General features: G+C 44.2%; 2 protein-coding genes across 2 annotated transcripts in view; one reads left to right on the forward strand and one right to left on the reverse strand.

Moving 5' to 3' along the window:
* Positions 1–12,869, forward strand: part of ZNF827 (zinc finger protein 827) — a 256,024-nt gene extending 243,155 nt beyond the window's left edge. Inside the window, exons 12-14 of the mRNA XM_036764568.1 lie at positions 5,119–5,310; positions 5,825–6,002; positions 9,823–12,869. Of these exons, the coding sequence (XP_036620463.1) occupies positions 5,119–5,310; positions 5,825–6,002; positions 9,823–10,642 (1,190 nt within the window). The 3' untranslated portion in view covers positions 10,643–12,869. The remainder of the gene's footprint in view (positions 1–5,118; positions 5,311–5,824; positions 6,003–9,822) is intronic.
* A 9,715-nt stretch (positions 12,870–22,584) lies between these two features.
* The window catches only part of C6H4orf51 (chromosome 6 C4orf51 homolog), a 76,777-nt gene continuing 72,066 nt past the window's right edge, over positions 22,585–27,295 (reverse strand). Inside the window, exon 6 of the mRNA XM_036765685.1 lies at positions 22,585–23,275. Coding sequence (XP_036621580.1) covers positions 23,204–23,275 — 72 coding nt within the window. The 3' untranslated portion in view covers positions 22,585–23,203. The remainder of the gene's footprint in view (positions 23,276–27,295) is intronic.

Genomic DNA, 27,295 nt, shown 5'->3' on the forward strand with positions numbered 1-27,295 from the left:
CCCCCCCCCACACACATCCACACACACACACACACACACACACACGCGCGCGCACACATGCAGAGGCAGGATAAAGATAGAGCCTTAAAGAAAGAGCATTAGATTTTGAGTCAGAAGACCTGGATTTGAGTCCCAGCTCAACGGTGGGGGACAAATTATTTAACTTTCCAATATTCAGTATTCTCATCTGTTAAAGGGGGTGATAATATTTGTCCTACCTCCCTCCCAGGATTGTGAAGAAAGAGTGTTGTAGATCATAAAGAACTATAGAAACATAAGACATAAGCTTAGGGAAGTAGGTGGGATGACATACCCAGAACTATTGGGTTGAGAACAAGGAAAGTCTGGGCTATTTTTCCTTCTTGTGATAGCATTTGACCTCAGCACTTTTGTGTATTTATTAATTTGTTATGATTCAGTAGCCATCTCTAATGTCAGTTAGCTTAAGGGCATACAGGCCTATTTTTAAAGATAGTAATTGAAATGTTAAAAAAAAAATTAGTTCTCAAAAGTAATTTAAAGCAATCATTCCTTGTACCCTGTTGGATAAGCTAGCCTAAAAGATGGATTTGGCAAAACAATTCTAGAGATATATTCAGTACCTCACAGAAAATGTTCTGTTTGTTTCTAAAATACAGCTACGTTGGACTCTTGTCCACGATAGATTGGCAGTACTGATGTTAAATTACCCCTTCAAAATACCCTAGAGTCCTAATTTCTTCTAGTATCTTACAAAAAGAATACGCCTGGTATTTAGAAAGAAGGAAGCAAATGCCAGAAAGAAAGGCGCCCCCTTCTAATACTAATACTCTACTAGTGTTGGTGTGTGTATCACATAATATCAGAATCTTCAAAGAACTAAGAGTGAGTGTCACTCAGAGGACAAAGGAGCGACCCATATGGGGTGTGAACATGCTGCAACATATCACAAAGAAGGAATGACAAAGAAGTAGAAGAAAGGAAGTCATCAAAGAAATGAGTGATCCAAAAAGAAGATGGGTTAGCCTATGGCAAGATTGAGGGAGCTGTGTGCTCCACTGGTGTCCTCAAGATTTCAGGAGAAGGCAAGAAAAGACCTCAACATGTTGGGTGGAACCCCTGTGATGAACTTAGAGGAAGAAATTGTTTCAACAATCCGGATAGCAGCTGTTGTGGGGGTGAAAGACCAACACAAGCCCAACAACAAGAACGCTGCCAGCACGCTGCAAAAGCCCAGGTTCTTTTGATGTGCTTTACTAAGGAAAGCAATGTTAAGGGGTTAACAATCTTATTTCAATCCAATGTACAGACATCATTCACTTAGTTCAGGGGAAAAAGCCAGCACCCTGAACTGCTTTGTACCCCCAGGGACCCCACCCTGTTGGCTTTATTACCCAGCAGACCCTCAGGACTTGGAACCGGGGACTGGAACATAATGGGGAGAACAGACCCCAAAAGAACTTTGTTTGGACTTTTTATTTGAAATTGGGACTTTGGATGCCAAGTGGAAGCCTGCAATGGCAGTGTGATGCTCAAGAAGTACTTTATGAGTATGAGCTAAAGAGATTAACTTGCTTTGACTTAGGGGTGGACATTTGAATTATAAACAAATATTTGGGAATGTCACTGAATGATATGTTTTGCTTTGTTGTGAATGATATGTTTTAGTTTCCTGTGTAATTGAGTCATAATGTATAATGGGTCAGTTTTGTTCCAGGATCCATGGATGATTAGATTATGTATCCTGGAACAATGGGTGGAGTGTGTTGGTAAACAGAATGGGCTCTTAGCACTCAGTTCAACCAAGTGCCCTTGAGGAGTTTGGCCTTTGTTTCATTGATTAGATTTGGGAGTCCTTGATGACCTCTTTGCCTCAAGGGAGGGCCCAGTTTACACAGCGTTTGAGTGACATGTTTGGGACATCAGAGGCTTTTAGATCATGTGGGTTTAAGTCACCTCTTTGTGACGATTCTAGGTCACGTGGGTGAGTTGCATGTGTGACTCACCCTTGACCCTGAAAAAGATATAAAACTAGGGATTGGCTTTCTCTTTTTTGGAGCTCCTACCCACAGCAGTTAACCCCTTAATGTTGCTTTCCTTAGTAAAGCAGATCAAAAGAACCTGGGCTTTTGCAGCATGCTGGCAGCGTTCTTGTTGTTGGGCTTGTGTTGGTCTCTCACCCCCACAACAGCTGCTAGCCATATTGTTGAAACAGAAATGAACAAGTATCAACCAGGAGGGATGGGCAGGAATTGGTGGCAATCAGGATCATTGGAAGAAGTACCCATCCACCTTGGAATCAGAGGTCCCTATGAATTCTGAGTCAACCCTTCCTCACTGTATGTCAGTGATTGAGGTGATATGCAAGTCTTGTAAGGGTTGTGTTCCCAGAACATGAGGATGGCAGCGCACCTAAGAAAATGTTGTGAATCAGTAGGTTTTTGTTGCCATGTGGTTGCCACAAAGCACTCACAGTTTGATGTGGTATGATCCAGGAGGTCCCAATAGATGCACAGGCCCATATGACTTTTTCACTAGCCTACCACAAAGCCTGGCTTTCATATCTCTAGAAGCTCCCTCTTAATGCACTGTGCTCCACAGGAATGGTGCGTAGTAACACATTAGCCTGCTTATACCAGGAGTTGAGAGATCAGACTACACAGCAGAGAAAATTTAGGCTACAGGAAGGGTAAGTTTTTATGGGTGGGTAGGGAAAGGAAAACCCATGAGGACAGCAGGTCCTCCATTGGTAAACCCTTTATTTGAGAGTTCTGGCCAGTCTGTGTGAGACTAAGAGTGTGAGAGAAGCCCAATGGAAGTGAGGGAACCTCCAAAAAAGACCTGTTCCCTATTGAACAATTCAGTCTTAGTCTGATCCAGATTGTAAGGAAGGAAACTTAAAAAGGGAACCATCCTTTAGAAAGCCCCTAAAGGATTTAGCTTCAAGGTACTTCAGCTCAGTCCTTCCATGTATCTGTGATCTCAACATTGTGGGTATTCCCTCCCATAGAGAATTCAAATCCTGCCTTGGACATTTACTGAGCCTTATGGCCTTGGGGAGATCACTTAACCTCTCTTAGCCTGTCCCTTCATCTGTAAAATGGGATATCAGCACCTCACAGCATTCCTGTGAAGAGCAAATGAAATAATGTATGTAAAGTGCATTGAGTCATATATAAATGCTAACTTATCTTTATTGTTGCTGTGCTGCACACGTCACAGTCCGTCCACACCTTCTCATTCTTAGCCACGTCCCCCACACATGATCTGCTCAATACGCTGGAAGCCTTCCTCGGCACTCTCTTACATTTCTTGCTACTGCATAGCATTTAAACCATCTGTCCGTTGCTCCTCAATCTTCCTACAGGACATGCCTAGAGTGGAGATTTCTAGAAACCAATATTTAAACTTAAAGTGCCAGCTGTGGTTTTTTCTGTCATTGGGAAATACGGTTTAGGTAGTCCTTGAGAACAAGCCCCAAGTCACAATTTCCCAGGCAACTCAACCTGGATCAAAAAGTTCCATCAGTGATTGTTTTTCACCAACTCTCATTAATGTGGCCCTCAATTAGGAGAGAGGAATTCTAGCAGTTACTGAATCAAGAATCAGAGAGGTTATGGTTAAAGGCGGGGCCGAAGGATGGGGGATTGCAGGTATGGAATGTTGCGTACATTGTTACTCTCTGTATCCAACACTTTTGCTTCACGTTTTTTGTTTGTTTTTGTTTGTTTGCACCCTTGTTTGCAGGGCTGAGGTGGATAGGGAAGAGTCTATATCTAGAAGTGACTGAAGAAAAAGCAAAAGGCTACAGCATCAAAGCTTATTTTTATAGATAGATATACACAAAAGAGAACAGAAAAGCTTTGTAAGGAAGCACAGACAAGCAGGACAGTTTTGAAAGTAACATGTTGACTTTGCTATACTTTTTTAAAGCAGTACTTACACAGTGGAAATTCATGGTGTGGGATATAATCCTCTTTTTGTGTGTTACTTTGTATTTGGAGATGTTCGTTTTGTTTGTGAAGTTTAGAGTAAAAAAAATGAATCCTTATGTATAAGGAAAGAGACAAGAGACAAGGAGAGCGGTTGCGATGCAGCCTCATGTCCATCTACAGTGAGCTAGCACTGGGCATAGGTGCTTTTTGAGCCATGGCAACATAGAACTCTTTGTCCAAAACTTCAGACTCTTCCATGACCTTTTGAAGAGCCCTTCTCCTTCATGGTGAACTTTTTTCCTGCAACCACTTTTATTCACTTCCATATAAATTCGTATTCAGCTACCTCCTGAGCCACCTGGGGTAAATTCCTTCATCTCGCTGGGCCTTGGTCCCATCCTCTGTAAAATCAGAGGGCTAACTTCGATGACCTCTGAGGTCACTCCCAGCTCAGCCTCTGTGACCCAGGGATCCTCTTCCTCTCAATTAGCATCTCCCCCTCATCACTCACTTACCCCCAAACTTACCCAACGCTTCATGCTTCCCAGACATCGAGAGCAGCATCACAAAAGTATTCCTACCATGAGGCCCATGGCACAGGGAAGAGATGCTGAGCCAGTGAAGCCATGTCACAGCTAGATTGTTCTACAGGCATCAGAGGAAGCTAGGTGGCATAAAGGAAGACCTCAGTTCAAATCTGGCCTCAGGTACTTAATAGCTGTGTGCCCCTGGGCAAGTCACTTAACCTTTGCCTGCCTCAGTTTCTTCAACTGTGAAATGGGTATAATTACGGCACCTACCTCCAGGGTTGATGTGAAGACCAAATGAGATAATATTTGCAAAGTACTTAGCATAGTGCCTGGCACATAGTAGGCATTTAATAAATGTTTCTTTCTTCCATCACTGTAGCAGCCATGCCTTTCTAGGATTGGACACCACTGGTGTACATACGTAGACACAACCTTTATCCACTTCTCTGCCACAGGCCCCAACCTCCAAGCCAGCAGAAGCAGGGAAGATGCTTGCTCCCCTCCATCCTCACCTCCAGATTTCCCGCTGACTTTTCCCTAAGTCAGTTTACCTTGTGCTGGAGGGCACCCAGTCCCATCAGATACCTACTGCCTGTTTTGCGTGGCCATCTTTGTTTTGCTTTATTCTGTCTTGCCTTGCTAAGTAACGAGCATCTATTTGTGTTATCCTTCAGGGGAAGAGAGGAAGACTCCCAGTGAATCCAACAGTCCTTCTTCCTCTTCTCTGTCGGCACTCAGTGATTCAGCTAACAGCAAAGATGACTCGGACGTCACCCAGAAAAACAAGGGAGGGAACAACCTACTGGTCATTTCCGTAGTGCCTGGGAGCCAGCCTTTATTGAACACAGAAGAAAAGTCAGAGAAAGGTAAAGGGAATTGGGACACCTGGAGCCCCTCTCTCCCCATCCTGTTGTTGTCAACTGCCATCCAGCAGATTAATGGAGGCTTGAAAATAAGGCCCAGCCCATGGCAGAGGCAGCAGGCCAGGGAGGCTGAAATGGCCGATCGCAGGGGATGTTTGCTTGTTGTCAAGGGGATTTTTGTTAAGGTGCAGGGTGGACTAGATGGCCTCCAAATTCATTCCCTTCCAGCTCTGAGAGTCTAATTTTGACCACTTTGGGGTTTTTTTAAATTACTTTTTGGGTTGATTCTTATGTGAGCCAGTGTCTGAGGGCGAGGGAGGATGCTCAAGTCATATGCAGGTCTTCTCTCAGCCTAGAGACCTAAGAAGGTATAACTGGAGGTGGCAGTATAGAGCAGGCAGGAGGAGGGACACTGGTGGGGGGTACAGGTAGGCTGACCAGCCCTTCTCATGCTCTCCTCTCCACCCTTCTGCACCTCCCCCCCACCCCCAATCCACACACACGTTGGTCCTTTCAGGGTTCGAATGTGTTTTCTGCAACTTCGTCTGCAAGACGAAGAACATGTTTGAACGCCACCTGCAGATCCACCTGATCACACGGATGTTTGAGTGTGACGTGTGCCACAAGTTTATGAAGACTCCCGAGCAGCTGCTGGAGCACAAGAAATGCCACACTGTCCCCACTGGTGGGCTCAAGTAAGGAAAGCAAGTACCGAACCTTTTACTGCGTTGTTCAACCCCCTACCCTGTGGGCAGAGACCGGGCTAGAGGGGCTGGGGGTCCAAGGGAGGCAGCATCAGGTCACACCATCCTTTCCTCCTGGTGTGGGTGGGGACTGTCCTCCATGGGGCCTTAGATGGCCACGGGTCCCTCTGCATGCCCTGCATCTGCAGAGGTCTCAGGAACAGGCCAGATGAGGGACAGAGGGACAGGGAGCATGTGAGGACATCTCAGCCATCCATTCATAAGGATGCAATAATTGAAAGAATCATTAACTTAGAGCTGGAAGGAACTTCGAGGTCATCTAATCCAACCCTCCACATTTTACAGAGTAAGAAAGGGAGACCCAAGGAGAGTAAGTGATTTACCCAGGGTCACACTGGAGAAAAACCAAGATTACAGCCCAGGTTCTCCAATTCCAAACCCAGTGCTCTCTTATTCCTTTACTACTGGATTTTTATTTGGATTGAGTTTCAGTGATTATGGGATACAGTGTCCCCCCTACCTGTTTCTACCAGTGAAACAGCCTTATCTATCTCATTGTCATGAAAAAAGTCCCATCCCTAATGCATCTCTCCTGTCCTTTAGAAGGCCTGACATTATCTGTTGAGCAAATACATACAGATGTTTTTAAATTCAACCATAGCAGCAACTAGAACAGGTAGGAATGTGGCTCGGTGATATAGTTAGGCCCAGTGGATTCTGCAACCCCTGGGGCAACCATTCCTCCCAGAGAAAGGAAAGGTCTAGACATAAGCATTCAAAGAGATGCTGGCACATCCCAGGCACACCCTCCCACGAGTTCTTGGTAGGATTTATCATCATTAACTAGAATGTCTGTGTGCCTACTGTGTGCCCGTCAAACCAACACATAACTGTGGGGCCTACTGTGCAGCTGGCCTTCCACTAGTAAGCCAACTGCTACTGAAGGAAGGCCAGAGAAAATTTGACCACCATCCTTATCTTAGAGTCCAAATCCAGACGTGGATGCTAAAGGCATAGTTCCTGCCCACAAGATGCTCACAACTTAGCAAACAACCTAGAAAAAGGCATAAGTGACAAGACAGGACAAAAAACCCCACCATTCCTACCGTGTGAAGGGAGAAACAAAGAACAGAGAAGATTAACAGGAAGAGCCTTGTGAGGCTGGGAAGCAGTGGTCAAGCCGAGCTCTGGCCACGTGCATACAGGCGCACACATGTACATACACATACATGCATATAGGGCACACACCTCCACATGCATGCACACATGCTTCCCCAGGGCTTCTTCCCTTGACCAAGCAGAGGCTAGGATAAAGTATTTCTTTCTAGCAGTTACCTCACCTGTATGTTAGCATGTAGCACCTAAGAAAGGATGCACAGTATTTTTTTCTCAGGCAAGATTTTGTTATGGTGGGAGTGGGTGTTGAAGGGGGATTGGGGAAGCAAGGTGGGGAGGGGGAGGAGTTGGGAGGGTTAGTGGATGGAGGATAATTTCAAAAGATCTCTGGGTTCGTTTTATGTTTCAAGAGAGCTGAGGGTGGAGGATGGGTTGGCCATCTCGTCAGGATTATACCCAAGGCTTGCCCAGGGATTGGCTGCCATTTGTGCGCACACACACACACACACACACACACACACACACCTCCTTCCTTTTAAGCATATGCAAGTATTTTTTTCTTTTTTTTCCTGTGATTGGACTAGTGTTCACTGACCTCTCCCAATAGCCCAGTCACACACATTAACATGTTGGCACCTTATATTTGTGGCTTTGCCAGTTGGCTTTCTCAGAGGGGCCTAGAAATCAGGAGCCTCTGGATCTGATGGGGGAGAATGCACGATCAACTCTGATTCTTCTGTTGTACAGACACTTCCCAGGCGGTGCTAACCATCCCCTGTGTAATAGTTTATGTTCTAGGATGACCAAGTAGAAGAATTCTTTGAAAAAATTGCTAATGCCTTCTGGCTATACAGTGAGTCTCTGTTTTGGTTTTGTTCTGTTTTGTTTTTTTTCTTGCCATGCCAGAGAATTAATTTGCCTGAGAAGGGTGTCTTTAAAATTAATGATGGGAGCACAGAAGGAAAAAAAAACAACAAAAACCTTCCCACTTTGCTTGAGCTGCAAAAGAAAGATTGAGCTATGGGCCGCAGAGATGTCCTTAAAATGTAGTACAAACATCAAAATTGTTTTTTTGGAGACGGGGCTGCTGTTTTCTGGAGGCTCTTCATGTCACAGATCCAATGCAATTACTTTCTTACTTTTACAGATCAATTTTGATGATATTACATTTTTTTTAGAGGGGCAGGGGCCTAGCTCAGAACAGTGGTGAGTTTCCAACCCCTTCAGGGAAGGCCCAGCTTGTGGTTCAGGATCCTGTGGGCCCTCAGTGTGGAATGGGCTTTTCTTTCATACAGACTTGCATTCAACAGACGGTCATTAACTGCCTCCTATAGGCCAGAAATATGCTAGGACTGGGGAATACAGAGGCAAAAGCATCAGAGTCCCTGCCTTCAGGAAGTTTCCATTCTACTGCTGCTGCTTCCTTGTGGGAGCAGAGACTTCCTGGAAGTGCCTTGGAGAAGGCCTTTATATTCACCCCTGAAATCTTGTGTCAATCCCATGAAGTTTTACAGACTGTTCACTTGCTGAGGCAGGTTCGAGAGGAGGGGCTGAAAGGAGGCCGTAACCATGGCCTCCACCTCTGCTCCGAACTTCTCTGACAGATGGGGGAGGGAGGAGGTAGAAACTTCACTTTGAAGGATAAGGAATGGAGAATGGAGAATGACTTAGCTCAGGATCCCCAGCTTCAGCTGGAGAACTAAGAGCTGGACTCGAATCTCGTCTCTCCCAGCATCCAATTCAAAGAGCTTCTAGGATTTCTTTCTGCATATATACATAAATACATATATATATATATATATATATATATATATATATATATTTATATATATATATTTATATGTATATATGTATATATATTTATATGTATATATGTATATATATATATATACACACATATAGACAGTCCCTTCTCTATGCTCAGAACTGTCAGAATGGAAAGACCAGGCAAGGAAAGACATAGAAGAAGTATAAAATCTGGTCCCTGCCCTCAGAAAGCTCCCAGTCTAGTTGACATTACCTTGTGGAGTTGGGAGCCTAATATCCTTAGGCTACAAACAGCAGTCGCACCGCTTGCCTCTCATCCCTCAGGACACGCGGGTGGCTCCCCTTCTTTTCTCCTTCCTCCCAGACTTCTTGCTTCTTTTCGTGAGAAAGCCGTGGCTCTAACCCATGAGTTTTGTGAGCACGCACAGAGAAAGCATTCTGCTTCTAACAGTCCCTAGACTAAGCACGATTCTGCCCTTTGTGTGACTTTTTGGAATGCTAGAAGCAGTTCTTCCCCCTGTGAGCTCTCCCCTCCTATGTGTGCTTGGTGTGGTGCATGACAAGTTGGTCCTGTGTTCTTTCTTCCCCTTACCTTGAAGGCCAGGAGGGGCACAGCACCTGTTGTGGTGGGGTGGGGGTGGGGACAGCAGAGAAGAGGTGAGGGAGGGAGGCTACCTGCATCTGTTCTCATGATGCCCAGGGTGTGCACTTCCAGCCAAGAGGCCCTACTTGGGCTGAGCTTACCTAGGTCAGGGCATACTTTATTTGCAGTGAAAGATGAGGAGAGGGAGCCAAAGGCAGTTCACCCCAAAAGGCAGCTGGGCTGGGCTGAAGGGGTTGGAAGGTGGTGTGTAGGAAAGGGCCGGGGAGGTTTGGGGATAGAGGCAGTCCCCGGCTGAACCTTCCCTGTCATCTCATCCCTTGGCAGGTGCCCATTCTGCATTTACTCCACCAACCGCCCCGCAGCCATGGAGTGCCACCTGAAGACCCACTACAAGATGGAGTACAAGTGCCGGATCTGCCAGATGGTCAAGGCCAACCAGCTGGAGCTGGAGATGCACATTCGCGAGCATCGCCTTGGCAACCACTACAAATGCGACCAGTGTGGCTACCTGTCCAAGACAGCCAATAAGCTCATCGAGCATGTGCGTGTCCACACCGGCGAGCGGCCCTTCCACTGTGACCAGTGCAGCTACAGCTGCAAGCGCAAAGACAATCTCAACCTGCACAAGAAGCTGAAACACGCCCCGCGCCAGACCTTCAGCTGCGACGAGTGCCTGTTCAAGACCACCCACCCCTTCGTCTTCAGCCGCCATGTGAAGAAACACCAGAGTGGGGGGGACTGCATGGAGGAGGAGAAGAAGGGCCAGAGTCTAGCCCCCAAGGACTCTGCTCCTGGGGGTCCCCTCCTTGTGGTGGGGAGGTCCCGGAACCTTTTGTCTCCCCTCTCGATCATGTCCGCCTCCCAGGCCTTGCAGACGGTGGCACTGTCAGCTGCCCACAGCAGCAGCTCAGAACCCAACCTGGCGTTCAAGGCCTTGGCTGTCAACGGCTCCTCTTTGCGCTTTGATAAGTATCGGAACTCGGATTTTGCTCATCTTATTCCCTTGACGATGCTTTACCCCAAGAACCACTCAGATCTCACATTCCACCCACCCCGACCTCAGACTGCACCTCCTAGCATCACTTCACCCAAACACTCCTTCCTTGCCTATCTCGGATTAACAGAAAGGGCAGAGACTGTCTGAGGGCAGCCTTGTTTCTGTACCAAAAACCAACACACACACACACACACACACACCATAGTCCAGCAGGTATATGTTGCTGCAAAACCCAGAGACAGACGAGGGTCTGCACCCTGTGTACTGTATATCATTGACGAGGTTTAGAGAAGTGGCCCTCTGAGTGTTCATTGCGTTGACACGGAAGCTGCTTGATTCAGCCTTCAGAGAGGCGGCCTGTTGCATTCTCCTACCTTCAGAGGCATGTCTTCCCCCCACCTCCCTTCTTGGCCCCTTGCTTTTATCTTGAAGATATTCTGCCTCGTTAGTTAAAGTCTAACGAGAGTGTCCTTAATGGCAATCAGCACTTGTAAGGTGACATACTGGTGCATTTTCATTTTGTTTGGGTGACTTGGCCGTGTGAGTGAGTGAGTGTGAGTGCTTGATGGCAAAGAGAAAATGTGTCAGCCCGTGGGCCGTGCCGTTTCTGTTGCCTGTTCTTTGTCCCAGCTTATCTCCTGAGGAGGAGCTCGTTTTCCTCGGTGGGTTGGTACATTGCCCTCACCTCTTTCCCCCAGGGTACTTCAGTACCTTCCCCTCTATGGTTCTGAGCGACAGGATTGTAGGGCCCAGAGCTTGAGTTGAAGAAGGGATGAGCGGCCTCTTCGGTATTGCCTGAGATTTCTAACAGAACATCGAGTCTGATCCTCTGATCTTCACTGACTGTGAAGGTGAGGGGATGGGGCGGTCCATCTGGAAGAAATAACTCAATACTGCAAGCTGATGCCACCCAACGTACCACATGTGGTATGCATGCACACACCCACGTGCATGCACACATGGATACAATCTTTATGGTAAGGGCTCCAGAGAGTGTAACTTCTTGAAAAGGCCGCTCAGATACATCCCACATTAATGCAATGGTCATCTTTTTGTTTGCAGGAACCATTGGTATGAGTGAAAAATTGGATGTTGGTTATAACCAGCCAAGGGGAGTATAATGGGGGTTGGATAAATTCTGGGTATAAATGCTCAGACTAAAAAAAAAAATGGCAGGTTTGCACAGTGCTTTTTAGGCTTGCACTAGCTTGTGTTTCTCATCTGAAAAAAAAACAAAAGGAAAGGAAAGGAAAAAGAAAGGGAAAAACGGACCTCTTCTTTGGAATGGAGACTGTGTGTTAGAAAAGTTAATTTACAAATTCTTTAAAATATAAAGACACAACAAAAGGTGCTGTTTGAACATACTTGTTCAGTTCTATGCCCCTCCCCACCCCAGCCCCACTCCCAGCAAAAAAAAAAAATCTCAGTTGTCTTTGCAGATCTTCTGGCTATGTCTCTAGTCCCCTCCATGTTATCAGTAAAAACTGTATTCCATTTTGTTAACGCCTGGTAGGACGTTCCCTGCTAGGAAGCTAACTTTATATTTAAAGCTCTTATTTTGTGGTCATTAAAATGACAACTTATACGCAGCACTTTATTGTAGCAAGAAGCAGATGTGGATTGGTTGCGGAACCCTTTGTTGATCTGGGAAGGCAACAGGTGATTTTAAAAGAAAATCTTTGGCTGAGTATTTTCATTGCTTTTGTATTTTTAAGACAACAGGATTTCCAGTGTGAAACAGGCCTAGAGAGCAGGAAAGAAATGTGCTTTGTATAGTATTGGGAAGTCTAGAAAAAGAAATTTTTATATATATATATATATATATTATTTATCTCTCGAAAGGAGCTGGTGTACAGAGGGATGCTTTCTTATTGTGTTGCTGTTTTCCCACAGTGTGCTAGCCTAGAATTGGGACTTGGTTTGGGTTTGTTTTTGTTTTTTCATCTGTTTCACCAGGAAAAATAAAGTAGCTCAAATTTTCTTCCTCCAGGCAATTCCCTTTACTGAATGCCACCTTGAATTTGGTACAGTTCTACAGGAAGCCAGATGACCGTACTGTCTAATCCTCACTGTAGGCTGCCCCTTCCCCAGTCTCTTACCTTTCCCCACCCCTGGGCAGGCATGTTCCAGCCCCCTAGGGGGAAAGCCTGTTCTGTGCACTAGATGAGCCTGTTTACACTAAGGAGAAGGGTGGACAGGGGCAGGAGGGAGGGCTTCAGAAGGTAAGGAGGATGAGGCTCCTGTCTGCTCCTCCCCCTACTTCCCCCAGCCATTTTTCCTCAGAGTTTTGTTCTTAGCAACTGGCCTGGCATTTGACCTTGCCATGGCAATGTTTCTCAGTCAAAGATGCAGTACATACATACACTCCAAGAAATCCCGGGGCAGCTGGGGCAGGGAGTGGGTGGGGGTGGGGTTGGGGGTGGGGGGAAGGTGGAGGAAGCCTTATTTTTAAGAAGCAATTCTTTGAATTCCCCATGTAATGGAGGAGAACTTGCCACTGGGCAATAGTCTGCTTTCAAAGTGACCCCGTTCGGTGGCAAAGTCTAACAAGAGAGGGACGGGCCATGCCCGGGACCTTTCCACAGAGGCAGATCATACTACCACACTGACAGGGGCACCCTGAAAAGGGGAGACCTGGCTGGCTAGAATCGTTAGGAGCAGGTCTGACTGAACCCCGGCCATGCAATAGGAAGTCGGGCCAAGAAGCAGAGCCGGAGCCGAGCTCTAGGGGAAGGAGACAACCTCAACACTCAAATGCCATGCATTTCTCTGTTTGCCACGGAACCCGTATTTTTGAATGGCCTAGTCACGCTTAATGTAATTGGGCAACTTTGTTTAGCACTTTGGAAAGATTCCCCCTCCCCTTTCTGATAAATTATAAAGTTTTCTGAGTGAGAAAAAAAAAAAGGTGTGTTTGGAGTTTGTTTGGTTTTTTTATATTATAATTATTGTTGTCGTTAATAAAGGAGAGTATTTACAGAAGTTTTCAGGATTCGCCTAGATGAGCCGTCCCGTGAATTGGTTCGCATTTTGAAGCTCAGGGAAGGCTGTGTCCCCACAGAGAATCCTTTCCCTATTTAAAAAAAAAAAACCAGAAAAACAGAAAACAAAAAAACACTAACGTTTTGGGAGGAATCCAACCACCAACTAATGTCATCCCTGTTTTCACTATGCATTCTTTGATGAAGGCTAACTTATTTTTCCATACGGTAATGCAGTTAAAGCTCTCAGCACTTTCTTTCTTCCTTCGGTCCTTTTTTAACTTGTATTATGTTCAAAAGATCACGCTGTCGAGGTTTGTGTACATTACTGAAAATTTGTATTGTATAAAGCTTTTTGCATTCTAAGGCTGTACAGGGTCATTTTGACAGTAACTGGTATATTCCTACGTTGCATCTTACGTTGCATTGCCAATTTATAGTGTATCCAGTTTGGAAGTACAATATACTCTAATTAAAAAAAGGTTGGCTATACTCTGGCTTCTTTTTCTTTCTTAGGCCGTAATCCTTGACTTGAGCTTTTCAGTCATTTGGAAGAATTGGGGAATCATCCATTTCAAACTGGAGGGGAATTTTTATAGATCATCTAGTCCAAAAATGAGTGGGTTAAATTCAGTAACTGGCACCTTTTTAAAAAATACAATGTAGGAATATCAAAAATGTCGTAATTTTTGGTCTTCCAAAATGTCCTAATTTTGATATTTGAGAATTTCATAATTTTTGGTATTGCAAAATTTAAAATTTCCGTAAATTCATAAAGCACTTAAAGCGGAGTGCCTGGCACATGGTAGACACTTAATAAATGCTTGTTTCCTATCATTTCCCTTTTTTCTCTCTCTCCTCTCCCCCCCACCACAGGGGCCATTCCAGCTCTTACTCTATGAATTCCCTTACTTTGCAGATAAAGAAACTGAGGACCAGGAGAGAAGGTCTGAATCCTGAGCTCTCTTTCCTTGGCACCAGAGTGCCTCTACATTACACTACACCCTAGTAAACCATCTTGGCAGATGGGCTAAACCAGGTTGAGGGTAACCAATAGGCCTCAAACCCCGCAGTTGGGGGATGTCAACCTCAAGCACGTGAAGACATCCCCCAGCAGAAAGGGCAGATGAAAACAATTTCTTCCAATAGCCACGAAGGTGCTGTGAAGCACTTAGAGCTTGGTCAGATATTAAAGACACCAAGGTCATCCACTGCATCCTGGGCCATATCTCCAGTCCTCCTGACTTTTGTCCTGTCACTGGACTTAGATGACTCAGCATGAGAGAGTGAGGCTGATGACTTTGTGCAGCTCTGCCTCACCTAAGTCCAATTCACAAGCAAGTCAAGACATCATTGGTCCTCTTCAAAAATGAAGGACGAGCAACAACCCCTTGTGGTATAGATATAGTGTAGTAATTGTACCCAGGATGTTAGATTTGGAATCAGAATCTTCTCCTAAGGCAAGTTGTCTCAACTTTGGTCCTTAGCTGCTCATCTGTCAAATGAACTGGAGAAGAAAATGGCAGACCACTCCAATATCTCTGCCAAGAAAACCCCAAATGGGGTCACAGAGTCAGACATGATTAAAAATGACCAAACAACAGCTAAATTCAAGTCATAGGATCATACACTTGAGAAAAAAACTAGAAAAGGGATTTGAGGCCTACTCATAGCTGCCATGTTGCAGAGATGGAAAGCCAATGGGACACACTGGCAGATTTTAAGAAATACATCTCAGAACACCACAAATCTGAGACAGTCCCTGCAGATCCTAGTTTGTTGATCACTCTCTGTAAAACAGGAGAAAACATTCATTTTTGACCAGACGTCTTTGATTTAGAAACACGCAGGTATATTTAATTTTGCCCTCTACTTGTCAAACTGCTTCAGTTAACCAAATAAGGTAATATTTCCATTTCAAAAGTCAACAGTTTTCTCAAATGAGATCACTTACGTTAAAGCGCACTGGAAAGTCCAAGACTGGACATCAACAACGAGCTAGGGGATGTCCAGAAGAGGACAGCCAGGGGATGAAGGTCCTCAGTCATTTCAGTGAGGAGCGGTTGAATGAACTGGGGTTGTTTAGCCTGGAAGAGAAGGCTTGGGTGGGTGGAGGTGAGGGGTAGGGCCATGATAGCTGTTGACAAGCGTTTGAGAGCTATCATGCAGAAGAGTAATTTATCATAGTCTTTGTGACCTCAAGGGGAGGAATCAAGAGCAAAAGGGAGACACTCCAAAGAGGCAAATTGAGGCTTGATGTTGGGAAAAATTGTTAAATTTCTGGCTCTGGAGTCAAAGAATCTGGTTAAGTGGTTCAAATCCCATCTTTGATGCTGCCTGTGTGACCTTAGGTAAGAGACTTTACTGGGCCTCAGCTTCCTCACATGTACAATGAGAGGCCAGGATGGGATGGCCTCTAAGGTCAGCCTTGGGAGCAGGCTGTCTTGAGAGGGCTCCCCCTCTCAAGCCAAGAGCCAAGAGCCTCACACCTGTGACAGGCCATGGCATAGTTGTCCTAGGAACTCTTGGTTGGGTTCTGGTTGGATGGATCTGGCCCCACCACGTGGCATTTTGTGATTCTGTGAAATGTAAGGTAGGAGGTTGATCACTGAGCTGATTACTATTTGCTTCTAGGATGCTTTAGACCAGTCACTTTCACATGAGCCACAGACTAGTGTTGGTTCCTGATAGCCTCATTTCTACTACTAATAATCATAAATAGCAAGCATTTACACAGCACCTACTGTGTGCCAGGCAGTGTGCTAAAAGCTTTATAACCATCTTATTTTATCCTCACAATAACCCTGGGAGGGAGGTGTGTTATCCCCATTTAACAGGTGAGCAAACTGAGGCAAACCGGTTGTGACTTGCCTGAGGCCACACAGCTATTAAAGCATTTGAGGCTGGATTCGAACTCAGGTCTTTTTGAGTCCAGGCCCACTAGGCTGCCTCTATAAAATACAAACTGCATATTATACAAATTGTACATGTAACACAGAGAACGAGAAGGGAACAGGCATTTATTAGGCACCTACTGTGTACCAGGCACCATGCCAAGCACTTTACAAATATTATCTGATCCTGACAACAGCTCTATGAGCTATTTTTATTATTGAGGAAACTGAGGCAGCCTGAGATTAAGTGACTTACCCAGGGTCACACCACTAGGTAGTGTCTGAGGCTGTAGCTGTATTTGTCCTCAGATCTTCCATCAATAAACACTTGTTAAGTGCCTTCCACGAGCCAGGCACTGTGCTAAGTGCTAGGGATACAAAAAGAGGAAAAAGAGCCCTTGCCTTCTAACAGGGGCAACACACAAGCAAATGTCTACAAAGGAGATATAGGCAGGATAAACAGGAATTAGATAGCAGGGGGAAGGCAGAGTTAAGAGGGGCTAGGAAGAGATTCCTGTAGGAGGTGGGATTTAAAGGAAGCTAGGGAGGTCAGTCCTTGGAGTGCATGGAAGAGGGAGAGCATTCCAGGCACAGGGGCAGCAGGAGAGATGCCCAGATCAGAGAGAGATGGAGTGTCTCGTTCAGCGTCGCAGGACTGGAGAGTGTGTGTTAGGGAGTAAGGTGGAAGGAGACTGGAAAAGTAAGAGGGGGCTATGTTGGACAGGGCTTTGGATGCCAATGAGAGGATTTTGTATTTGCTCTCTAAGCAAACAGAGCCCCGGGAGTTTGAGTAAGGGGTGTCACGATCAGACCTGCACTTGAGGAAATTCACTTTAGTGGCTGAATGGTGGGTGGACTGGAGTGGGAAGAGACTTGAGGCAGGCAGACCCACCAGCAGCTATGGCAATAATCCAGGTGGGAGGTGATGAGGGCCTGTACCGTGATGGTGGCAGTATCGGAGGAGAGAAGGGGGCATATTGGAGAGACGTTGCAAAGGGAAAATTAACAGGCCTTAGCAATAGATTGGATATGGGGGCCAAGGGGGAAGTGAGAGATAGTGAGACATCCGGGGTGACTCTTAGGTTGTGAGTCTGAGGGGCTGGGGGGACGGTGTAATGTTTAAGGTAGGAGAGGGGAAAGAGAATGTTTTAGATGTGGGGTTGATGTCTGCTGGACATCCAGTCCAAGGTGTGTGAAAGGCAATTAGAGATGTGAGTTTGGAGGTCGACAGAGAGATTGGGGCAGAAAAGGAAGATCTGAGAAACATCCAGGCCCAGAGTTGCTACTGCACCACCTTCTCAAAGGAAATAATTACCACACACACACAAAAATTAACAGTAACAAGGACGACATTCCTACGACACTGACTGTGTGCCTGGCACTGTGCTATGAGTTTTACAATGATCTCACTTGATTCTCACAATAACCCTAGGAGATGTGTGCTATTACTAGCACCATTTTACAGATGTGAAAACTGAGGCAAACAAGGTTAAATGACCTGCTCAGAGTCATACAGTTAGTGTCTGAGACTGGATTTGAACTCAGATCTTCCTGACTCCAGGCCTGGCACTCTATCATCTGCACCATCAACTCAAATAAAATAATTCAAATAAACACACTTAAAAGTAATAATGGAAACACAGACCTTACAGGCATTTTCTTAGGCCCTACAAGTTAGTCTACATTTCCCTTTGGTTCAGAAGAACCAGAAAGAAAAAGCGCATGGGCGGTCTGTTTTTGTAACATTGGCCATCCGCGGATGCTGCCCTTTCATGCACTAAAATGAAACTTTAAGATGTGTTGGTGCGCAAGGTCACAGGGAGCTGATGGACCGACTTCTCAAGCTTTCTCATTTTTACCAGAGAATCCTGATTTGCCCTTCCTCAGCGCTCTCTGGCAAGGTCTTCTGTCAAGATCTAAGAAAGTCTATATTAAGTCATATAAGACTTAAGACCCAGGCGTTTCTATAACTAGTTTGTGGCTAATTGAGTAAAAAATAAGACCAAACTGTCCTATGGTCGCAAATTTACCCTTTGTGACCACCTCAAAAAAGGTCATAACTAAAAGAAAAACTATCTGGTCCTCAGTTTCTATATCTATAAAATAAAAAGAGGTGGAATATAGAATTTTATATTGTATATATATATCTAAAGCAAACTGTATGAAATGGAAATTCACAGTTTCATACAGAAGCCTCTTTTGTGTTCTGTGTATGGAAATGCTTTTTTTGGTGTTTAAGTTCAGAATAAAATTTTTTTAAAATAAAGGGATTGAACTAGGTGACCCCTACAGTGCCGGCTAATAAAAGACTCATCTCTGCCTTGAACACAAATCTGTCGCTACTACTGGGAAATCATTATTCAAAGTTCATTCCCTATGGACAGCAGGCCAAAACCATCCTCCCAGACTAAAGAGTCTATGTGCTCCTGCTTTTCCATCAATTAGCAGGGTCAGGTTTGAGTTTGCAGAAGCTAGTCTTAGAAACTGCCTCGCCTAAGCCATGAGGCCAACAGGGCTTTGCTCAGGCAACCCTCCTCTCTGTTCTTTAATGTCCTTGGATGGATGGATGGGTGGATGGATGGATGGATGGATGGATGGATGGATGGACGGATGGATGGAAGAATGGACAGATGGACAGATGGGTGGACGGACGGATGGATGCATGGATGGATGCACAGGGCTGTACTTCTCAGGCTGCAGCCGGCCTGGGCTGCCTAGGTATGATGCCTGAATGTCTACTTCAGAGACCAATTGTGCTATTGAAATATGGCATGTAGAGACATTTCATTTCAGCTACTACAAAAATGACACAAAGGTCATTTTAAGTTACATGACCTCTCTGGGCCTCAGTTTCCTCATGTGTTGGTTGCATCTAATCATCTCTAAGCACCTTTAAATTTCTAAAAACTGTGGTTTTTTTTTAAAAAAAATGGCTCAGAAGAGTCAAATCAAGAAGCATTTATTAGATAGCTACCATGCCAGCACAGTGCTAAGCTCTGGAGACAAGAGATAGTAACTCATCGATTTTAGCAGAACTCCCTCCCCTACTGCCCCCCGTATAACCCTTGTCAAAGAGCAGAAAACAATTTAATTTTGAAAAGCGTAGTAGTTCTTTAACCTCCTCCACCCCATCTCCCAATCCCATTCTGGTGGAGTTTTCTCTTTCTTCCCTGTAAGCTCTGGGGTTTGATGGATTTTAGCCTCTTGATACCTATTCCCTTTGCACCAGGAGAATCTACAGCCCTGACTTTCATCCCTTTGTCTGTTAATCAACCATGGGACTTTGAGGAAGGTATTCAGCTCTCTGCCATTGCCCACAGTAGAAAGGGGTCATGGGAGCATAGATTTGGAGCTGAAAGGGACCTTCAGCTGTCACTGAGTCCAACCCCTTCATTTTACTGATAGGGGAACTGAGGCTCAGAGAGGCTGACTGATTCACCCAAAGTAATGACAAAAGTGTTAGAGTCAGGACTCAAACCCAGGTCTTCTGACTCCAAACCCAATGTACTTTGAACCACCACCCAGGTGAGGATCATGCAGAGCACGCAAGACTGGTGTGGAGGGCAACCCAGGGACTCTGAAGTCTTCACCAAAGGGCACTACTAGAATGATGATGCCAAAGAACACCGTACTTATTTCGACTAAGGTCTGTGAATTTGTGCTCTCTCCTCCAAGAACTTGGAGGGGAACTAGGGCTTAGTTAAGGCAGCTGAATTGATCATTAATTTATGAAATTATGAAACCAGGCCAGGCACACCTGGTTCTTTGGGTACTTGCTGAGAAAGACCACTATTGGCTGCAGGAAAAAGGCAGAAATCACACTTCAATAACCACGAAAGGAGTAATAGAAAACAGCACAGGAAATATGGACAGAAGTGGTAAAGAGACAGAGGTCGACAATGCAGAGGCTGAAGGATGGTATGGTGAAGAAGGAAAGGCAGCGTGAGGAAGAGGATGGAGAGGGATGAGTCACTTATGTAGTCACAGATCGGAGTTGGGAACACTCACACAGCATAGACCCCTAGGAGATGGACAAGTGCTCAGGGTGGGGTGGGGGGAAGGGGCTTGGGGCTTTGTTTTTATAAAGTTTTTGGAGGGAAACAACCAACGTCTATATGTGACACCTTGGGGGCAGTGCATTAGCATATCTAAATCATCTCAAAGTTATTGGTAAAGCATCAAAGTTGTCATCTCAAAGTTATCAGCATCTTTGTAATGTTCTGCTCCTCTGGAGTTGTGGAGGTCTGGAATTTGTCTGGAGCTTAGACATCACAGGACCAGAAGCCTGACTGCAGCGCCTACATGGCTTCTGCTGATTCAGCACATACCACCAGGGTGTGACTTTGGGTTACTATACGGGTTAATAATAAATGATGCTCCTTTGATCTTTGGGATGGTTTGTACATGACTTCCAAGTTTCCCTTTGCCATCCTGTTTCCTGCTATTGCCCCTGTATCCTGACTACTTATAAACTCATTATATGGACTAGACCTGGGGGACAAGGGAAGAGGGCAGGCTGTTCTACTTTTTAGAAAGCTCTAATTTTTAGGAAGTTTTCCCCTTTATTGAGCTAAAATCTTCTCTGCAGTTACCACTCTTTTCCTCTGGGAGAACAGAGTTCAATACCCACCTCTACTCACTTGCTACCTGTGTGACCTTGGGCAAGTCACTTAAGTTATCTGGGCCTCAGTTTCCACTCCTATAAAATGAGGTGATTGGATTTGACCAGATGATTTCTAAGTCCCTTTCAGTGCTAAATCTAGGATCCTATTAATTAATAATACAGAATTAATAATAATAGTTAGCCTCTATATAGCACTTCAAGGTTTGCAAAGTGCTTTACAAATAAGAACTCATTTGATCCTTACAACAACCCTGCAGAGGTAGATGATGTTGTATCCCCTTTTACAGATGAGGAAGTTGAGGCAGACAGAGGTGGAGTGGTTTGTTCAGGGTCACAAAGCTAGTAAGCACCTGAGATAAAATGTTAACAGGTCTTCCTGACTCCAGGTCCAGCACCCTATCTAGGTGCTGAACCACCCCCATATCTCTCTCTCTCTCTCTCTCTCTCTCTGCAGGGGAGAAGGCAGGGCAACTGGGGTTAAGTGACTTGCCCAAAGTCACACAGCTAGTGAGTGTGTCAAGTGTCTGAGGCTGGATTTGAGCTCAGGTCCTCCTGACTCTAGGGCCGGCACTCTACTCACTGCGCCACCTAGCTGCCCTACCACCCCCATCTCTTATGAAGGCTGAACATCCTCAATTCCTTCAGCAGATCCGTTATCTCCCTCATGATGCCGGTCACCTCCTCCAGACCTGCTCAGCCTGCCAGTGTTCTATCTACACATTTTATATCAAAAATTCATCTACATATATGGTGCTTTAAGGTTTACAAAGCATCTTCCTCACAAAGGCCTGTGAGGTGTTAGTGTAACTTTTAGTATCTTCAGTTGATCAGAGTAAAATGAGGCTTGGCCACGTTCATACAGCTAGTATGAATTCAAGTGAGGATTCCAATCAAGAAGATGTGACTCTGAGGCCAATTTCTTTTTTTGTTGTTGTTGTTAATTTATTTATTTTTAGTTTTCAACATTCATTTCTACAAGATTTTAAGTTCCAAATTTTCTCCCCATCTCTCCCCTCCCCACCCCAAGATGACAGGCATCCCTTCCCCAACTCTGTCTTCCCTTCTATCACCCCCCTTATCCCCTTCCCCCTTACTTTCTTGTAGAGCAAGATAGACTTCTATACCCCATTGCCTGTATATTTTTTTCCCAGTTGCATGAAAAACAATTTTTAATACCTGTTTTCAATACTTTGAGTTCTAAATTCTCTCCCTTCTTCCCTCCCCACCCATCCTCATTGAGAAGGCAAGCAATTCAATACAGGTTATAGGTGTATAGTTATGCAAAACACTTCCATAATAGTCATGGTTGTGAAAGACTAACTATATTTCCCTCCATCCTATCCCACCTCCCATTTATTCTAGTTTCTCCTTTGGCTCTGTCCCTTTTCAAAAATGTTTGCTTCTGACTGCCCCTCCCCCAATCTGCCTTCCCTTCTATCATCCCTCCACCCCCTTCACCCCTACTTTCCTGTAGGGTAAGCTACTCAACTGAGTGTGTATGTTATTCCCTCCTTAAGCCAAATCCAATGAGAGTAATAAGTTCACTCATTCCTTTTCACCTCCCTCCCTCTTCCCCTCCATTAGAAAAGCTTTTTCCTGTGAGGTCAATTTTCTTTCCACTGCACCCAGTGTCCTCATCCTATGCTGTTATCTGTCAGGACAAAAACCACAAAGGGCAAGAAATAGTCTCCCGGGATGAGGCAGGAGGCAGGGAAAGAAGGACTGGGACAACGTCTGTCCTCAAGGTCACTGGTTGCACGTGGATTTCTGAAGGTTAACAAAGGAAGTATGACTGGAAGCTTCCCAAATAGAAATTAAGCATCCATGAGCAACGTTGTAGGAGAACATGATACGCTTTTAGGCTCAAGTTCTATTTCCAAGAAGATCGAGGAAGGTATCATGTAAAGTGCTTTGAAAATCTTAAAATGCTCCATACATAAGTGTTATTATTATGAATACTCCCATTGCCCTCCAGATTTCTTCCGGGACTAAAGGTGACTTTTAGTTTAGACCAATTGTCAGTGGAGATGGGTCCTAGAGAGAAGTGTGGTCACTTCAAAGTGGGGAAAATGTCATTTGCTCTTGAAAAGATCCCCAGAAACACCCCCTTGCAGTAAGATACCCTATATTGGACTCAAGTTAAAGTGGAGCTAATAAACCCAACATTCTTCTTGGTACACAGCCTTCTTTGTGCCCACCGGGTCTGGGGTTAATCCCGGATTCTCGGTGCTGAGCTCTGGCTACCCTGCGAGCTGTAGGACCATTTCCTGATCCCCTCTGTCTGGAAAAGAAAAGATGCAAGGAATGTTACAAGAGTTGTGAACAGGAAGATATGGCCCCAGGATTATGACAACAACAATAATACCGCACATTTATATAGCACTTTAAAATCAGCCAAATGCATAACATACTTCACTCATTTTGCTCTTTGCTACCGTGTGAGGCAGGTATTACAGGTATTATCATCCCCATTTTAAAGATGAGACAATTGAGACTCAGAGAGATTAAGTGTCTTGCCCAGGGTCACACAGCTAATAAGCACTACAAGTGGGCTTTGGGTCCAGATCTTCCTGGCACCAAATCCATTCACTATGACTTGCTACTTCTTGAGGTCTAAGATTGCCAGGTCTTTGCAGATTGAGCTGATTCCAGGACTGCTGAATACTCACTAGAAACTCTCTGGATTGTTAAGTGTAATTTTAGAATTGGAAAAGATGTTTTCACACTGATTCCAGATTGGCTTTATTCCAGCTTCAACTTCAACAAAATCTACTAAGTCTGTTATTGATGACCAATCTCTACTCCAGAGAACTAACGATGGAAGCTAGCTCTCTCTCTTCTCAGGAGAAAGGCGACAGACTATGCGTGGGGAATGAGGTGTATATTTCAGATACAACGTATTGGTGCGTTTTCTTTAGGGTACTTTGTAATTCATCAGCATTATTATTACCCTAGTCCCAGTTCAAGGTTTCTATAATAAAAAGGTCAAATAAGCATTTCTTCCTGATAAAGAATTTTAGGGCCTGACCTGGGACATCTGCGGGTGAGAAGCTATGTGCATCATTGTGAGACCCTGGGCAAGCCCATAAGCCATTGTCTGCCTTATCTTCTTTATATAATTAAAGGAGATGATGATACCTAAGTATGTATTATTACTTCATGGGGTTGTTATAAGGATCAAATAATATCATGCAAACTTGAAAGCGCTCTACAAATGTCTATGAGGATGAAGATGGTCAAACTTGAAAATGCCCTATAAATGTCTATGAGGATGAAGATGGTATTTATTTATTACTTGCCTACTATGTGCCAGGGGCTACAATAAAAAGAAGGGCAAAAGACAGCCCCCACTCTCAAGGAACTCCTTGTCTAATGGGAGAGAAAACATGCAAAAACCTATGTACAAACCAGCTGTATACAGGATAAATTGGAGGAAGCCTCAAAGGGAAGGCACTAAGATAAAGGAAAACTGGGGAATAGGTTTTTGCAGAAGGTAGGACTTGAAGGAAGTCAAGGAAAGCAGGAAATAAGAGAAGGAGGGAGAGCATTCCAGGCAGAGAGGACAGCCTGGGGAAAATGGTCAGGAGATGACGCATCCTGTGTGAAGAACAGCAAAAAGGCCAGTGCCATTATTAGATAACAGAGGTCATAGAGGGAAGTAAAGTAATAATATTGATGACAAATTTTAAAAACCATTGGGGATTTTGGTTCAAAAGGTTTAAAAACCACTAATGATTAACTGTCAGTGAAACAGGAACCCTTTTCTAGGTTGTGTTCCTCACCTATCCCTGAGCATTTCTTTCTCTTATTGCTCTCCACATCTGTGCTTCCTCTCTCACCTTCATTACCTCTTATGCTTGGAGGTCATGCCCACCCCTCCTCAGCCTTGTGTTCCCACACCCCACCACCACCATCACACTCTGACATGTTTGAACAAAGTCAGACTCTTTCCCTGTGTTGACTTCTTTTCAACATTTGACAGAGCTGCTTCTTCTTCTTGTTCATCTTCTTGTTCATCTTCTTGTTCTGCTTCTTGTTCTTCTTGTTCTTGTTGTTCTTCTTCTCCTTCTTCTTCATAGTTAGAAAGTAGTTTTTAATGCTTTAGTATACATCCAGAATCAATAGGAGTGATTAACAATTCAAGCAGAATTCATATCTAGTTGTGTGCAAAATCTCTCCCTAATTTCATCCACCTGTTCCCTTATTATTTTTCAATAGTATTTTATTTTTTCCCATTACATGTGAAGACAATTTTTAATATGCATTTAAAAAAATTTTTGAGTTCCAAATTTTTTCCCTCGCCTCCCAAAAATGCTAAGCAATTTGATATAGGTTATATACAATCATGTAAAACATATTTCCATGTTAGTTATATTGTAAGAAAAGAAACAGACCAAAAGAAAAAAAACACAAAAAATAAAGTGAAGATAGTATGCTTCAATATGCATTCAGATTCTATCAGTTCTTTCTCTGGAGGTGGATGGCATTTTCCATCATGAGTCCTTTAGAATTGTCTCGGATCATGGTATTGCTGAGAAGAACTGAGTCGGTCATATCTGATCATCTCACAATGTTGCTGTTACTGTGTCCAACATTCTCCTAGTTCCTCTTACTTCCCTTTGTATCTTCTACTTCTTGAAAATCTTTTACACTACCTTGGATCAGCTCCTACCTCTCTGACCTCACTTTCACTAACTCATTTGCTAGTTTTTCCCATTCCCAGCCTCAGCTTTTGGCAATTTAATTATCAGTCTTCACACTCAACCCCTTAGAGCCAACTTCTTTTGTTAATTTTTTTCATATTTTATTGTTTAATATTTTAGTTTTCAATGTTTATTTCCACAAGATATTGAGTTACACATTTTCTCCCCATTTCTACCCTCCCCCCACTCCAAGATGGCATATATTCTGGTTGCTCTGTTCCCCAGTCAGCCCTCCCTTCTGTCACCCCACTCCCCACCCCATCCCCTTTTCCCTTACTTTCTTGTAGGGCAGGATAGATTTCTATGCCCCATTCCCTGTATATCTTATTTCCCATTTGCATGCAAAAGCAGCTTTTTTTAAAGCATCTGCTTCTAAAGCTTTGAGTTCCAAATCCTCTCCCCTCTTCCCTTCCCATCCACCCTCCCTAAGAAGGCAAGCAATTCAACATAGGTCACACATGTATCATTATGCAAAATACTTCCACAATAATCATGGTGTGAAAGACTAACTATATTTCCCTCCATCCTATCCTGTCCCCCTTTATTCAATTTTCTCCCTTGACCCTGTCCCTTTTCAAAAGTATTTGCTTTTGATTACCTCCTCCCCCTATCTGCCCTCCCTTCTATCATCCCCTCTTTTTTATTCCCTTCCCCCTACTTTCCCGTGGGGTAATGTACCAATTGAGTGTGCATGTTATTCCCTCCTCAAGTCAAATCCGATGAGAGCAAGATTCACTCATTCACCCTCTCTTGCCCCCTCTTCCCCTCCAACAGAACTGCTTTTTCTTGCCACTTTTATGTGAGATAATTTACCCCATTCTATCTCTCCCTTTCTCCTTCTCTCAATGTATTCCTCTCTCACCCCTTAATTTTATTTTATTTTTTAGATATCATCCCTTCATATTCAACTCACCCTGTGCCCTCTGTCTAGATATATGTATATTCCCTTCAACTACCCTAATACTGAGAAAGGTCTCATGAATTATACACATCATCTTTCCATGTAGGAAGGTAAACAAAACAGTTCAACTTTAGTAAGTCCCTTATGATTTCTCTTTCATGTTTACCTTTTCATGCTTCTCTTGATTCTTGTATTTGAAAGTCAAATTTGCTATTCAGCTCTGGTCTTTTCATCGAGAAAGCTTGAAAGTCCTCTATTTTATTGAAAATCCATATTTTGCCTTGGAGCATTATACTCAGTTTTGCAGGTAGGTGATTATTGGTTTTGACCCTAGCTCCTTTGACCTCTGGAATATCATATTCCAAGCCCTTTAATCCCTTAAATTAGAAGCTGCTAAATCTTATCCTAATTGTATTTCTACAATACACAAATTATTTCTTTCTGGCTGCTTGCAGTATTTTCTCCTTGACCTGGGAATTCTGGAATTTGGCAACAACATTCCTAGGAATTTACTTTTTGGGATCTTTTTCAGGAGGCGATCAGTGGATTCTTTCAATTTCTATTTTACCCTCTGGTTCTAGACTATCAGGGAAGTTTTCCTTGATAATTTCTTGAAAGATGATGTCTAAGCTCTTTTTTTTGATCATGGCTTTCAGGTAGTGCAATAATTTTTAAATGATCTCTCCTGGATCTGTTT

The sequence above is a fragment of the Trichosurus vulpecula genome, chromosome 6 (assembly GCF_011100635.1).
Source record: "Trichosurus vulpecula isolate mTriVul1 chromosome 6, mTriVul1.pri, whole genome shotgun sequence".
NCBI classification, from domain to species: Eukaryota; Metazoa; Chordata; class Mammalia; order Diprotodontia; family Phalangeridae; genus Trichosurus; species Trichosurus vulpecula.